This window comes from Bubalus bubalis, chromosome 1 (genome assembly GCF_019923935.1).
Source record: "Bubalus bubalis isolate 160015118507 breed Murrah chromosome 1, NDDB_SH_1, whole genome shotgun sequence".
NCBI classification, from domain to species: domain Eukaryota; kingdom Metazoa; phylum Chordata; class Mammalia; order Artiodactyla; family Bovidae; genus Bubalus; species Bubalus bubalis.
In genome coordinates, this window is record NC_059157.1 from 163422967 (window position 1) to 163438560 (window position 15594).

Sequence of the window (15594 nt, forward strand, 5' to 3'; positions counted from 1 at the left end):
TATTACCTTATTTTATACTTAGAACATTTCTATGAGATTACCCATAAAAATCTTATTCTTTATCTTATTTTACAGGTAAGGAAACTGATTTAGGAAGTCTGCCCAACATCACACAGCTAGCAAAGGGCCCAATTAAGTTTTGGATCCCAACAACTTACTCCAGTGCACATGTACTTAACCATTTCCACTTAATCTTTAAATAAAATCTCAGAGCTCAGAGAATATACATAATAAGACTGAAAAACTCCTATTGCAATTCATTCACCCAATCAACAAACATCTATTGAGCGTTTACTATGTACTATGAGCAATAAGGAGAAGGCAATGGCAACCCACTCCAGTGCTCTTGCTTGAGAATCCCATGGACGGAGGAGCCTGGAGGGTTGCAGTCCATGGGGTCGCTGGGGGTCAGACACGACTGAGCAACTTCACTTTCACTCTTCACTTTCATGCATTGGAGAAGGAAATGGCAACCCACTCCAGTGTTCTTGCCTGGAGAATCCCAGGGACGGGGGAACCTGGTGGGCTGCCGGCTATGGGGTCGCACAGAGTCGGACATGACTGAAGTGACTTAGCAGCAGCATGAGCAATAAACAAGATATGATTCCTGCCTTTGGCAAGTTTATAGTTCAGTAGAAGAAACAAAAAATAAGTAACTAGTTCTTGGAAGAACAAAATTGCAAAATGTTCAGGGGTACAAACTCCAGTGACAATCTACCTAGATTCATAGCCCTACTCCCTCAGTGTTTAATTGTGTACACTTGAGCAAGTAGTCATCCTGTACCTCAGTTTCCTCTTCTGTAAAATGTGAATAATAATAGCACCTATCTTATAGAACTACTTTAGAGATTAACTGAGCTAACATCATAAGGAACTTAGCGGTCGGCCTGGCACATGGTCAGGAGCATATAAATGTTAGGTGTCACTGCTGTTACCATTCAGCCTGAAAAGTATGATGACATGGGCATTGTGCCAGAAGATAAGGGAATGTAGAGTAGGGACAACCAGACTTACAGGAGCAGATAAAGCATCCTTAAAAAGGAACTTGAAGGGCTGATACTCAGGTAAACGATTGGGAGAAGAATTAAAACGTTCCCATGAGGGCTTTCCTGGTGGCTCAGATAGTAAAGAATCTGCCTGCAATACAGGAGACCTGGCTTTGATCCCTGAGTTGGGAAGATCTCCTGGAGAAGGGAATGGCTACCCACTCCAGTATTCTTGCCTGGGAAATCCCATGGACAGAGGAGCCTGGAGGGCTACAGTCCACAGGGTAGCAAAGAGTCAGACACGATGGATTAACTAACACTTTCAAAACAGATGGAACCACATGTACAAAGGCCCAGGGGCAAGAATAGATTTTAAAAACTGAAAGAAGTTCCACATGGTAGTTTATAGAATAAGAGGAAGCTAGTGGCCAGAGTCTGGAAAGGTTAGAAGAGGCCAGCTCATGAAGGCTCCTGTAGGAATGTGAAGGAATTTGGACTTTATCTTTTGAATGGTGGGAAGACATGGAAGGTAGAGAAAGACCATGATGCAATCTGCATTTTAGAATGTTGGCTCTGGCTGCAGTATGGGGAATAGAGGCAGACAGTCAAAAGACACTGGCGGCCTGAGCTAGGCTTATGTAGCAGAGGTGGGTCTAGGAGAACAGATAGATAGTGAAAAGATGGTTTAGGAGGCAGAATCAACTAGGCTCAGCAACAAGAGAGCTCTAGTTCCAAAAACATGGGTATTAAGGATGAAAGCAAAGGCCAGTTAGTTGACCCAGGAGAGGCTTTTCTCCCCAAATCAGGAAAACTGATCAAATTCAGAGTTGCTGGCTTACACTAATGAATTTCAAAATAAATTGATATATGAACCAAAACACAAGTGCATTCATGTATAACTCTAGTTAGTTAGACTCTAACTAGGGTCTAACTAACTAGACTCTAACTAACTAGGGTCATAGGGCCCTAGAAACTCACATGTTCCGGGAAGATCATCTTTCTCATTCAGGAGAATTCCGTGGGAAGCCAATAGACAGGAACAGATGCTGTGGTGAGCATGCAATCAGAAACAAGACTTAGTTCTATGCAGTAGATTTTGGATGATACCAGGCTAGCTTGCCTCCATCTCTATAATGGGGTCTGATAAGCCTTGTCCAAGTGGATCTGGACAATACCTGGCAGGTTCCTGTCTAGCTTTGCCTCCCTAATTCTTATTTCTCTGAACGCTCTTCACCAATCATTTGATTTGTGCCTGATGGGGTATTGGAAGGATCGAGATGTCAGGAAGGCCAGTAAGGGTATAATACAGTGGAAGAGAAGGGGAGTTGGCGGGAAGTGATGTTAGAGATGGGCAGGGTCCTGGTGACAGGGGCCTTGTAGGCCAAAGTGAAGCATTAGAATTTCAGTTGCAGCAGGAAGCTATTAGAACAAACTAAGCTATTGTTTAGAACAGGGCATAGGCCACCACCAACTTAAGGAAAAAAAAGATTGCTAAGCACTATGTGAGGAAAAGCCCAAGCAGGATAAGAAGGAAGTGGGAGACCAGTTAGGAGACTGTGGCACTGGCCGTCATGCTGGTGGGAGGCAACCTAGTGGTTTAGCTCAGAATAGCAGTGGAGACTCTGAGAAGCCAGAAAATAAGGACAAAGCAAACAAACATACAAATCGTTCAAATGTCTAAAAATGTACTGAATCTCTTCCTGTACTTTCCCAGTTAATACAAAGCTTAATATTTTTCTTGAACATTTGATTTTCATAAAAAAGAAAACTGCTCCAAAGAAACCAGTTTGAATTATTTACATATGCACAGTAGGACAGTGTGTATAAGCAAGGCCTGTGTGATTTAACCTGCATATTGTGTGCTAAGTCACTTCAGTTGTGTCCCGACTCTTTGTGACCCCATGGATTGTAGCCCTCCAGGCTCCTCTACCCATGGGATTCTCCAAGCAAGAATACTGGAGTGGGTTGCCATTTCATCCTCCAGGGGATCTTCCCCACCCAGAGACTGAACCCGTATCTCTTGTGTCTTCTGCATTGACAGGTGGGTTCTTTACCACTAGCCCCATCTGGGAAGCCCGTATATTACTATAGGCCTTTTCTGAAAACATTTTAGGTAAAAGTTAGGAAGAAATAAATATTTTAACTAGTATGCTTCAGGGAGTATTTAGTGAAACTATATTTGTCTGTTTGCTCTGGCTTGTTTTCATTCATTCAGGTATCAGAAAAGGGTTGTCCTGTACATCGCTGCCTTTTATGGGTACATTGAGCTCACTGAATGGGCCCTGAAACAGGGTGTGCGGCCCCACGAGACAGTTGGCGTGCACCCCTACCGAGCATGGTGCCAGGAAGCCCTGCACACAGACGTCTCTAAATGCCCCATTCATGCAGCCGCGGAAGCTGGCCAACTGTTGATTCTGAAGGCCTTTGTCAATTGCAGCGTGCTGTGCCTGGATTGCAAAAACGCAGCAGGACAAACTCCTCTGACCATTGCGTGCAAACACAAGCATAAAGACTGTGTGTTGTATTTACTGAGTAAAATGTGGTCCACGGTTTCTTTTCTGAAAATCTCAGTCTCCATGAGGATTTATATTAAAATAAAACAATGGGTACTCAGAGCTCAGAGTCACAACCTGAATAAAGGCCAGCTTTGCGGGGCAAGGGTCTTGGGGGCAAAAGTTGGAGACGTTGTGATGGTGGACGGCTTCACCAAACCCAAAATGACCTCCAAGAGCTGGCAGAAGGCTATGGACAAAGACTCACAAGGAGGCATTGAGAGCAAACTGCCGCCCCTCAAGGAGCAAACTGTGAGCAGGAAACTTGCCTGTCCTTTGGCAGTTGCACAGCAGGACACAAGAGAAGAGATAGTCAGATTTCCTCCACTGGTAGATGCAAACACACTCTCTGAATTACAAAAAAGACAACAAAGCTGGAAAAAAACTACTGCCACAACTAGGAAAAAAGAAAAGCTCATAAAAAATACATATATGCCCCAAGTCCCTCTCCCTCCAATTTCAAGAGTGGGCTATTCACACCCATCTTTTTACTATGCAACTCCCAGTGCTGACTTTTTACTCAGATCTTCCTTCGCATCTTTCTCAGAGCATAGTGGGAGGACTCCAAGGGAGAATGCCATCTACTGCTTAGCTGTGGCCAGGTAAGCTTTTCTCTTCAAACAAAGGTGAACTTTAATAGGGCAGCTCTAGGGTACAACCTTGTGGCTCAGATGGTAAAGAGTCTGCCTGCAATGCAGGAGACCTGAGTTTGATCCCTAGGTTGGGAAGCTCCTCTGGAGGAGGGCATGGCAATCCACTTCAGTATGCATGCCTGGAGAATCCCATGGACAGAGAAGCCTGGTGGGTTACAGTCCATGGGGTCCCACAGAGTTGGACACAACTGAGTGGCTAATACACATACACAGGGAACAAATGGTCCATGAAGCCCTAACATGCCATATGGTGTAACACAGGTTGTTCCAATGCATCAGTCCTCAGCTTCAAGGTCCTCAGCCTAACCTCATATTCAGGACAAAATGAACTGATTTTATTGGCCCATCCATGTTGTATTCTACTCATCAAATTTTCAGGAAGAGAAGAGTTGTATCAATGAACAAGTTCCCTTGCTGCTGCTGCTGCATTTTCTTTAAACTAAAAGGAATTGCTAATTATAATTAAAGGGAGAAGGGGGAAACTTGCAATCTGGGAGATATCAAAAGTGTCAATGGAAGCCTGGATGGTAGTGAAAGTGGAAGGGAAGAAAAGAACAATTTAATGACAAACTGAATCATAAGACTTCAGTTGATTTATAGACAAGCTATACAGGCTGGGGGAGAACTATGTTGGATAAGAGAATAGAATTGATATTAACATTTAAGGTAAGTTTAAAAAGTAATCCATTATCACATTTAAAGACATAACAAGTGTGTCAGAAGCAAATTTTTCAGGCACATTCATTTCATAAGGTAAAATTTTATATGTGGGTCATCATTTTACACTGAAAACAGAACTCTAATTAGATCTCAGGACCCATCCACCACTTATGAGGCATTCTTGGGTGCCATGATTACAGTGGAAATATAGATTTATGAATGGCTTTCCCCCTTACTCAATATCATGAGAAGGAAAGAAAAAACAAAGCTAGATTGTTTTAGTGGCTTTTCTGTATTTGTCTTTATATCAGCTAGATCGTTGCCACCTACTGGTGGGAATAATTTTAGCCCTAAAACCGTGGATGTAACTGGTGATGGAAGCAAGATCCGATGCTGTAAAGAACAATATTGCATAGCACTATGGAATGTTAGGTCCATGAATCAAGGTAAATTGGAAGTTGTCAAACAGGAGATGGCAAGAGTGAACATCGACATTTTGGGAATCAGTGAACTAAAATGGACTGGAATGGGTGAATTTAATACAGATGACCATTATATCTACTACTGTGGGCACGAATCCCATAGAAAAAATGGACCTCGTAGACCTCGTAGTCAACAAAAGAATCCAAACTGGAGTACTTGGGTGCAATCTCAAAAACGACAGAATGATCTCTCTTCGTTTCCAAGGCAAATCAATCAATATCACAGTAATCCAAGTCTATGCTGCAAGCACTAATGCCGAAGAAGCTGAAGTTAAACAGTTCTGTGATGACCTACAAGACCTTCTAGAACTAACACCAAAAAAGATGTCCTTTCCATCACAGGGGACTGGAATGCAAAAGTAGGAAGTCAAGAGATACTTGGAGTAACAGGCAAGTTTGGCCTTGGAGTACAAAATGAAGCAGGGCAAAGGTTAACAGAGCTTTGCCAAGAGAACACACTGGTCATAGCAAACACCCTCTTCCAACAACACAAACGAAGATACCACACATGGACATCACCAGATGGTCAATACCAAAACCAGATTGATTATATTCTTTGCAGCTGAAGATGGAAAAGCTCTATACAGTCAGCAAAAGAAGACTGGGAGCTGACTGTGGCTCAGATCATGAACTCCTTATTGCCAAATTCAGACTGAAATTGAAGAAAGTAGAGAAAACCACTAGACCATTCAAGTATGATCTAAATCAAATCCCTTACGATTATACAGTGGAAGTGAGAAATAGATTCAAGAGATTAGATTTGATAGAGTGCCTGAAGAACTATGGATGGAGGTTCAAGACACTGTACAGGAGCTGGTGATCAAGATCATCCCCAAGAAAAAGAAAGCAAAAAGGCAAAAAGGTTGTCTGAGAAGGCCTTACAAATAGCTGAGAAAAGAAGAGAAGCCAAAGGCAAAGGAGAAAGAGAAAGATCTACCCATTTGAATGCAGAGTTCCAAATAATAGCAAGGAGAGATAAGAAAGACTTCCTCAATGATCAATGAAAAGAAATAGAGGAAAACAATAGAATGGGAAAGACTAGAGATCTCTTCAAGAAAATTAGAGATACCAAGGGAACACTTCATGCAAAGATGGGCTTGATAAAGGGCAGAAACCATATGGACGTAACAGAAGCAGAAGATATGAAGAAGAGGTGGCAAGGATACACAGAAGAATCACACAAAAAAATATCTTAATGACCCAGATAACCATGATGGTGTGACCACTCACCTAGAGGCAGACATCCTGGAATGGGAAATCAAGTGGGCCTTAGGAAGCATCACTTCAAACAAAACTAGTGGAGGTGATGGAATTCCAGTTGAGCTATTTCAAATCCTGAAAGATGATGCTGTGAAAGTGCTGCACTCAATATGCCAGCAAATTTGGAAAACTCAGCAGTGGCCACAGGACTGGAAAAGGTCAGTTTTCATTCCAATCCCAAAGAAAGGCAATGCCAAAGAATGTTCAAACTACTGCACAGTTGCACTCAACTCACACGATTGCAAAGTAATGCTCAAAATTCTCCAAGCGGGGCTCCAACAGTACATGAACCGAGAATTTCCAGATGTTCAAGCTGGATTTAGAAAAGACAGAGGAACCAGAGATCAAATTGCCAACAACCACTGGATCATAGAAAAAGCAAGGGAATTCCAGAAAAACATCTATTTCTGCTTCATTGACTACGCCAAAGCCTTTGACTACGTGGATGACAACAAAAAATGGAAAATTCTGAAAGAGATGGGAATACCAGACCACCTTACCTGCCTCCTGAGAAATCTGTATGCAGGTCAAGAAGCAACAGTTAGAACCGGACATGGAAAAACGGACCAGTTCCAAATTGGGAAAGGAGTACATCAAGGCTATATATTGTCCCCCTGCTTATTTAACTTATATGCAAAGTACATCATGTGAAATCCCAAGCTGGATGAAGCACAAGCTGGCATCAAGATTGCCAAGAAAATTATCAATAACCTCAGATATGCAGATCACACCACCCTTCTGGCAGAAAGAAAGAGGAATTGAAGAGCCTCTTCATGAAAGTGAAAGAGGAGTGTGAAAAAGCTGGCTTAAAACTCAACATTCAAAAAATGAAGATCATGGCATCCGATCCCATCACTTCATGGCAAACAGATGGGGAAACAATGGAAACAGTGACAGACTTTATTCTGGGGGGCTCCAAAATCACTGCAGATGGTGACTGCAGCCATGAAATTAAAAGATGCTTGCTCCTTGGAAGAAAAGCTATGACCAATCTAGACAGCATATTAAAAAGCAGAGACATTACTTTGCCGACAAAGGTCTGTCTAGTGAAAGCTATGGTTTTACTAGTAGTCATGTATGGATGTGAGAGTTGGACCATAAAGAAGGCTGAGCATCGAAGAATTGATGCCTTTGAACTGTGGTGTTGGAGAAGACTCTTGAGAGTCCCTTGGACTGCAAGATCAAACCAGTCAATCCTAAAGGAAATCAGTTCTGAATATTCATTGGAAGAAGCTGAAGCTCCAATACTTTGGCCACCTGATACGAAGAGCTGACTCAGTGGAAAAGACCCTAATGCTGGGAAAGATTGAAGGCAGGAGGATAAGAGGACAACAGAGGATGAGATGGTTGGATGGCATCACTGACTTGATGGATATGAGTTTGAGCAAGCTCTGGGAGTTGGTGATGGATGGGAATCCTGGCGTGCTGCAGTCCATGGGGTCACAAAGTCAGACTCAACTGAGTGACTGAACTAAACTGAGCACAATGAGGGTGAGAATAGAAATCTTATTTCCAAACTTATTGTTCCTCATTTCCCAATATTTTTCTCTTCCTTGCATTTGTACTCTTGACTGCCTTCCCATCTGTCTTCTCCCTTTCCCACAGCATCTTTCCCAGGATGATCCCACATTCCCCTGTTGGTGTGTTGTGGAGGGCACGGGGGAAACTGCACACCTTACGCCCCTGAAAATCTCTCTCTGGTTTGACTCATGTCCCCCCTCACAGAAGTCATGAAAGCACTCATGTCCATCTGAAGCTGGCAGTTAAGCCTGGCAGCCAGGTAGTCTGAGCACTTTGCGCTGAAGGACCAGTTACAGCTCTTGGGCCAAAATGTGAAAAATGGACATGTGCCATCTTGATGGTGGGGTCCACCTTCATCAAGCTAGTATCATAGCCAGGAGATGGGAAAGAGCCTGACTAATCCTTCGTGGTGGTGACCCAGGAGAACCGGGTCAGGGACAGTCCATTAGATGTTCCCAACTGTGTGAGAAATGTGATCTCCCAAACCAGGACCCCAGACATTTCATCTGGCATCATATGAGAGCATTTGTTGGACTACGTGTCATTCAGGAACTCCACATTTTTTTTAACATTATTCATTCATTTATTTTAATATTTATTATTATTTATTTATTTGGCTGTGCTTGGTCTTAGTTGCAGCAGGCAGAATCTTCAGTCTTTTAGTTGTGGCCTGTGGGATCTAGTTCCCTGACTAGGGATTGAACCTGGGCCCCCTGCATTGGGAGCACAGAGAGTTAGCCATGAGACCACCAGGGAAGTCTTTAGGAATGCCATCTTTAGCTTCACAAAAATATACTTGTGAGGGTTGACTCAGAGTATTGAGTTAACTCAGATCCAATGCTAATGTGGGTCTCAGGTGGTGAGTGCAGGTGGCTGGTGTGGAGCTGACAGTGACTGAGTCTCATTCCTCAGAAGACAGTGTCAGCTTTATACACATCAAAGAATATTGCCAAGGTGTGCCTAGAAAACTGTCTTCCTTACAGCTTATTGTCTGATTCCAGTGAACTTGATGTAACCTGGAAATCCAGCTTAGTGAAGATCCAAATGTGGAGGACTGGTCCAGAAGGTTCAGGGTGCACTGAGAATAGATGGTAATACCCAAAGATGTTTCTGATGGGCTCTTATGCTCCTGATAAAAGCAGAACTCTCTATGTTGCTTTGTTTTGTTTCATTTTGATAAAAAGTGCCAAGGAGGGAATTCCCTGTTGTCCAGTGGTTAGCACCCCAGGTTTTTGCTGCCAAGGAAGTGGGTTCAATCCCTAGTTCAGAAACTAAGGTTCCTGCAAGTTGCATAGCACGGCCAAAAAATAAAAAAGCTTCAACCCAGCAAATTCTATGACATTGAGTGGCTTTCTGTTTCTAGCTGTGAGTGCTCACCTTTTGGTATTGCCTTGGGATGATTTCATTCCCACTGCTTCACAAGGAAATGGTTTTAGAAAGATTCCTTTTTCCTGTTTACTTCCTCATAGGACAAGACAAACCAGCCACAGAAACAACAAAATAAGCCCAAGATTTCCATCACTTTATCTATAAATGGGGACAAGAATGGACCTCCTTATAAATTATGCCCTGTTTTCTTGCAGTGCCTTTAAAGAGAAACGATGGCTTCAGCAGTTAGGAATAGCAAGAGTCCTAGCGAAAAAGAGCATTTCTAATCTGACTATCCAAGGAGGCTTGACAGCATGTGAAAATCCTCCAGAAATTGTGCTTTGAAAAGTCACAACAACCCCAGTTTGTATGAAGACCTGGTCAGACAGAACTTCTAATTCTAATGCTAAAGTTTCTAATAACTGTTTTAATTTGGGGGCTTCTGATAACAGTTCTGATGCTACATGAATATTTAAAGTTCAATACCATGTTTTCAAAAACTCCATCACCCTAAGTGAAAATTTAGGGCATTTGTTTTGACACAAAGAGTCTGAGGTATAATTCATAGGAAACTGAGAAAAGCAGTTGCCTATGGTAGTAGGGCAACTGGGAAGGTGAGAAACAAGGACATGAGCAGGAATGTTTATTTTCTCCCTCTCTCTGCCTCTCTTATTATTATTTGCTTTCCTGGGACTTTTAAAAATGATTTTTGTTTTTTAAACATATGATCGCAGTACACAGTAGAATATTAATTCAAAAAATTCTATATAGGAAAAATATTCTATATAAGCATGAGATGGCTGGATGGCATCACCAACTCGATGCACATGAGTTTGAGCAAGTTCCAGGAGTTGGTGATGGACGGGGAACCTGGCGTGCTGCAGTCCATGGGGTGGCAAAGAGTCAGACATGACTGAGCGGCTGAACTGAACTGATATAGGGAAAGTCCCTGGTAGAGTTATAAACACCATCTACGTCTAATACTGGTCTCAGATATCTTTTGAATTTCTGCTAAGACACTGCTTGCTATTAATTTTTTTAAACTGATGTAGAGTTTACCTACAGTGAATTACAAAGATCTTAAATGTAAGATTCAACAGATTGAACAAACATATACATCTGTGTAACTAATACCCCAGTCAAGACGTAAAGACTTCCATTACCCCAGAAAGTTCCTTCAAGCTCCTAAATTTATCTTAATCCATATAGACAACTGCTATTCTGATTTCCTGATATATCTCCGTATATAACACTTTCCAATTAAAGAAATCATATAGCTGTTCACTTTGTGTCTGGGTTATTTTTCTCAACTTAATCTATTGAGGCTCATTAACATTGTTGCATGTATTAGTAGTACATTCTTTTCTTTTTCTCTATGTAGTAATATTCCTTTATTCATTGATGATATCATTGCTAGTATCTTTTGCCCTATTTTTATTTTTGCCATGAATAGTCAGTCTTGTAATGGTTTTGTCAATTTTACTAATTTTATTAGTTTTCTACAATGAACTGCTCCTTTTGTTTACTCTTTATATTGTATATTTGTTTTCTAACTTGTTAATTATTTTTTTTTTACAGTTTCTGCTGCTCTGATTAAATACTTTACTAGTCTTCTAATATTTTGGACATGTTATTCATAGTTATTTTCCAGTCCAGGTCTAATAAATAACTCCAATATTTGCACTTCCTCTATACAAGTCTTCCTTGAATCTTTTTTTACTATTGAGTAGTATTCCACTATGTGGTCACATCACAATGTATTCAGATGTATGACATTTGGAGTGTCTCCAGTTTTGCAATACTGTAAATAAAGCTGCTTTAAACATTATGGTAAAGGTCTTTTTCTGGACATATCCTTTCATTTCTTTGAGGGCAAACATCTAGGTATGGAACTGTGTGATAATACAGTAAATATATAGTAACATAAGAACCTACCTAACAGTTCTCCAAAGCAGTATTATAGTTTTACACCTCTAGTTACAAGTGTTCTGGTCACTTTACAGACTCACCAAAATTTGGTGTCATTAGTACTTTTGATTTTTATTCTAGTGGGTTTGAAATGACTTCTCATTGTGGTTTTAATTTGCATTTCCTTGATGACTAATAATATTGAATGCTTTTTCATGTGGTTCTTGGCTATTTGTACTGTTTATTTTGTGATGTGTCAATTAAGTTTTTGTCCATTTAAAAAATTCTGTTGTTTATCTTTTAATTATTGGTTTATTGGAGAGTCTTATATATTCATGATACAAGTTCCTTGTCAGATGTGTGTACTGTAGGCATTTTTTACTAATCTGTGGGCTCTTTCATTTTATTAATGGTGTCTTTTGATGAATGAAAATTTTTAACTCCAATGAAGTACAGTTTATCATTTTTTCTTTTATAGTTCATGCTTTCTGCTTCCTCTCTAAGAAATCTTTGCCCACCCCAAAGCCATGAAGATATTCTCAAATGTTTTCTTCTAGAAGTTTCAGAGTTCTTCAGGTCTATGCGTGTTTAGTCGCTAAGTGGTGTCCATCTCTTTGTGACCCCACAGACTGTAGATCTCCATGCTGCTCTGTCGATAGGATTTCCTAGGCAAGGATGCTGGAGTGGGTCACCATTTCCTTCTCCAGGAGATCTTCCTGACCCAGAAATCAATACTGTGTCTCCTGCATTGGTAGGTGACTTTACCACTGAGGCACCAGGGAAGCCCTAGGACCTTGGCACCTTTGTCAAAAATCAATTTATAATTGATTTGTTCTTTTTCCTTGTTTGTTTTGGCTATTCTTAGCCACTTGCATTTCCAAAAAGATTTTAAAATAAATGTGTAAAAAATAATAAAAGCAAAAACAGCAGCCACTTGCATTTCCAAAAGATTTTTAAATATATGTGTAAAAAATAATAAAAATAAAATAAACTTGCTATCTTCTATTTTTTAAAAAAGCCTATTGGGATTTTGATTGTTCGAAACTAACTTCTTAATAATAGTGAATCTTACAACCCACCATATATCTCACCATACATGGTATATGTCCCCATTTATTTAAGTCTTCCTTGATTTCACTCATCAAAGTTTTTAGTTTTTAGTGTAGAAGTCTTACAAATCACTTATTAAATGTTTTTTTTAATATTTTAAATTTTTTATTCTATTTGCTAGAAAGGTTTATAAGGTAGATCCTTATAATAGTCAGAGACACCTAAAATCTAAAGCCATCTAAAAATAGGTTTCTAGTTTGATATTATACGGTTGGGCATATACAAAGTTGATACCAAAAAAAGGAAAGATGATGCTGAAGAAATGTTGTAGGCAGCATGTACCGAAGTGTTAGTCATTGCAGAGACAGTAAGAGGGGATTGTAACTGGAAGAAAGCACAGCACAGGTTCTGGGGTACTGGTAACATTCTATTTCTTGATCTGGGCTAATAGATGTGGTCAATTTGAGAAAATTCGACAAGAAGTGGTTTTTTTTCCCCCCAACTCTGTACCCTTTTCTGAGTGAATTTTATCATACAGTTAAAAAAAGTTAACTAAAATAATGAGAAAAATTTTAGGAGCTAATTAATAAACTACTTGATGCCAGCCTCAGACTCATGAGAGGGCAGTTCATGTGATGGATGCCACCATGTTACCTTCCCCTTGACCATGTGCTGAACTGAACTGCAATTCCTTGCAAGAGATAATCAGTTCAGTTCAATTCAGTCGAACATTCATGTCCGACTCTTTGTCACCCCATGGACTGTAGCATGCCAGGCTTTCCTGTCCATTACCACCTCCTGGAACTTGCTCAAACTCATGTCCAGAGAGTCGGTGATGCCATCCGACTATCTCATCCTCTGTCATTCCCTTCTCCTCCTGTCTTAAATCTTTCCCAGCATCAGGGTCTTTTCCAATGAGTTCTTCCCATCAGGTGGCCGAAGTATTGGAGTTTCAGCTTCAGCATCAGTCCTTCCAATGAATATTCAGGACTGATTTCCTTTAGGATTGACTGGTTTGACCTCCTTGCAGTCCAAGGGACTCTCAAGAGTCTTCTCCAACACCACAGTTCAAAAGCATCAATTCTTTGATGCTCAACCCTCTTTATGGTCCAACTCTCACATTCATACATGACTACAGGAAAAACCGTAGTGTTGACTAGATGGACCTTTGTTGGCAAAGTAACATCTCTGCTTTTTATATGCTGTCTAGGTTGGTCATAGCTTTTCTTCCAAGGAGCAAGCATCTTTTAATTTCATGGCTGCAGTCACCATCTGCAGTGATTTTGGAGCCCCCAAAAAGAAAGTCTGTCACTGTTTCCATTGTTTACCCATTTATTTGCTATGAAGTGATGGGATTAGATGCCACGATCTTCATTTTTTGAATGTTGAGTTTTTAGCCAGCTTTTTCACACTCCTCTTTCACTTTCATGAAGAGGCTCTTCAATTCCTCTTTGCTTTCTGCCATAAGGGTGGTGTCATCTGCATGTCTGAGGTTACTGATATTTCTCCTGGCAATCTTGATGGAGCTTGTGCTTCATCCAGCTTAGGATTTCACATGATGTACTTTGCATATAAGTTAAATAAGCAGGGGGACAATATATAGCCTTGATGTACTCCTTTCCCAATTTGGAACTGGTCTGTTTTTCCATGTCCAGTTCTAACTGCTGCTTCTTGACCTGTATACAGATTTCTCAGGAGGCAGGTAAGGTGGTCTGGTATTCCCATCTCTTTACGAATGTTGCACAGTTCGTTGTGATCCACATAGTCAAAGGCTTTAGCGTAGGCAACAAAGCAGAAGTAGGTGTTTTTCTGGAATTCTCTTGCTTTTCCTATGATCCAATGTATGTTGGCAATTTGATCTCTGGTTTCTCTGCCTTTTCTAAATCCAGCTTGAACATCTAGAAGTTCTCAGTTCACATACTGCTGGAGCCTTGCTTGGAGAATTTTGAGCATTACTTTGCTAGCGTGTGAAATGAATGTGATTGTGGGGTAGTTTGAATATTCTTTGGCATTGCCTGTCTTTGGGATTGGAAAGAAAACTATTTGCCTATCACTGAAACATAACCAAGGAGATGCCTGGTACAAAGTTCCTGGGGCGGGAATGTCTATGAAGAAGAAAGAAATATGAAGAAATATGAGGGGAAAGGAAGGTAGATGAGGGGGAGGATGATAAGAAAAGAATGTGACAGCACAATTGATTCCCTGCCAGAATCAACTGAAAAACTGTTGAGTTTTTATTCTTTATTCACTTTAGCTCTAGAAGTAAGATAGTATGAAGTGATATTAAGGTCTTACTTTCTTACAATATTAAACAGTTGTCAAGCAGTATATTAGCATAGACAGGATACCGTGGGACATTTATTTCAAACTTGAATCTTACTGAAATCAAAGTTAAGCGTCACCTTCTCTTTGCTCTGGGTCATTCTGTTCTTTCCTCAGGTATTACCACTTTCACACTGTATTGAAATTACTTGACTGACTCCTTTACTATCTTCTCTTAGGCAAGGACAGTGTTGTATTCACCTCTAAATTGCCAAGGAATAGCATATGCTTGAGCTTTGAATAACTGCTCCATAAATATTTGTTAAATTAAATAAATGAATTTTATGATAATCATGTACAAGGCATTCTCAATGACATGTGCACACAACATCTGCTCATAAAATATAAATACTTCCACTTTCAAATCACTTGCTTAATGCTGATTTATTTAATTTGATCATCAAGATCAATTTCTTGATATGAATTTGTTAATTCGTCTGAGCATCATGGCAGCCCTGGCACACTAAGGACAGTCAGCATTGAAGCACACGTTTTACAAATGAAGAGGCTAAATTGGTAACATATAAAAACAACTTGGTGGAGGTCCTACAAGTAGTTAAGTGTCAGATTCAGATCTGGAATCTAGAGTTTTGATTTTTCAGTCAGGTAATTACTTCTAAACAACCATAAAACACCTGGTACCAGAAAGTCACTCTATACATTATCCTAGCAAGTTCTAACTCCCAGGCTGGTTTCCCCAGCTATAACTTGGCTTTTTGACCACCTTCCTTGACCACCCCATTCTGTTCATCCTTATTTCCCATCCTCACCCCCAACCCCCATCATCTCTCCTGCTGAAGTCCCTGAGATCACAGAGAAGAAATGCTATGGT

The 15594-nt window shown here is 40.5% G+C and overlaps 1 protein-coding gene across 2 annotated transcripts in view; it reads left to right on the top strand.

Moving 5' to 3' along the window:
• ANKUB1 (ankyrin repeat and ubiquitin domain containing 1) overlaps positions 1–11053 on the top strand; it is a 32131-nt gene extending 21078 nt beyond the window's left edge. For both annotated transcript variants that reach the window (XM_006063114.4, XM_044946109.2), the window contains 2 exons: positions 3202–4140; positions 9698–11053. In XM_006063114.4, coding sequence (XP_006063176.3) covers positions 3202–4140; positions 9698–9827 — 1069 coding nt within the window. In that variant the 3' untranslated portion in view covers positions 9828–11053. The remainder of the gene's footprint in view (positions 1–3201; positions 4141–9697) is intronic.
• Positions 11054–15594: the final 4541 nt, after the last annotated feature.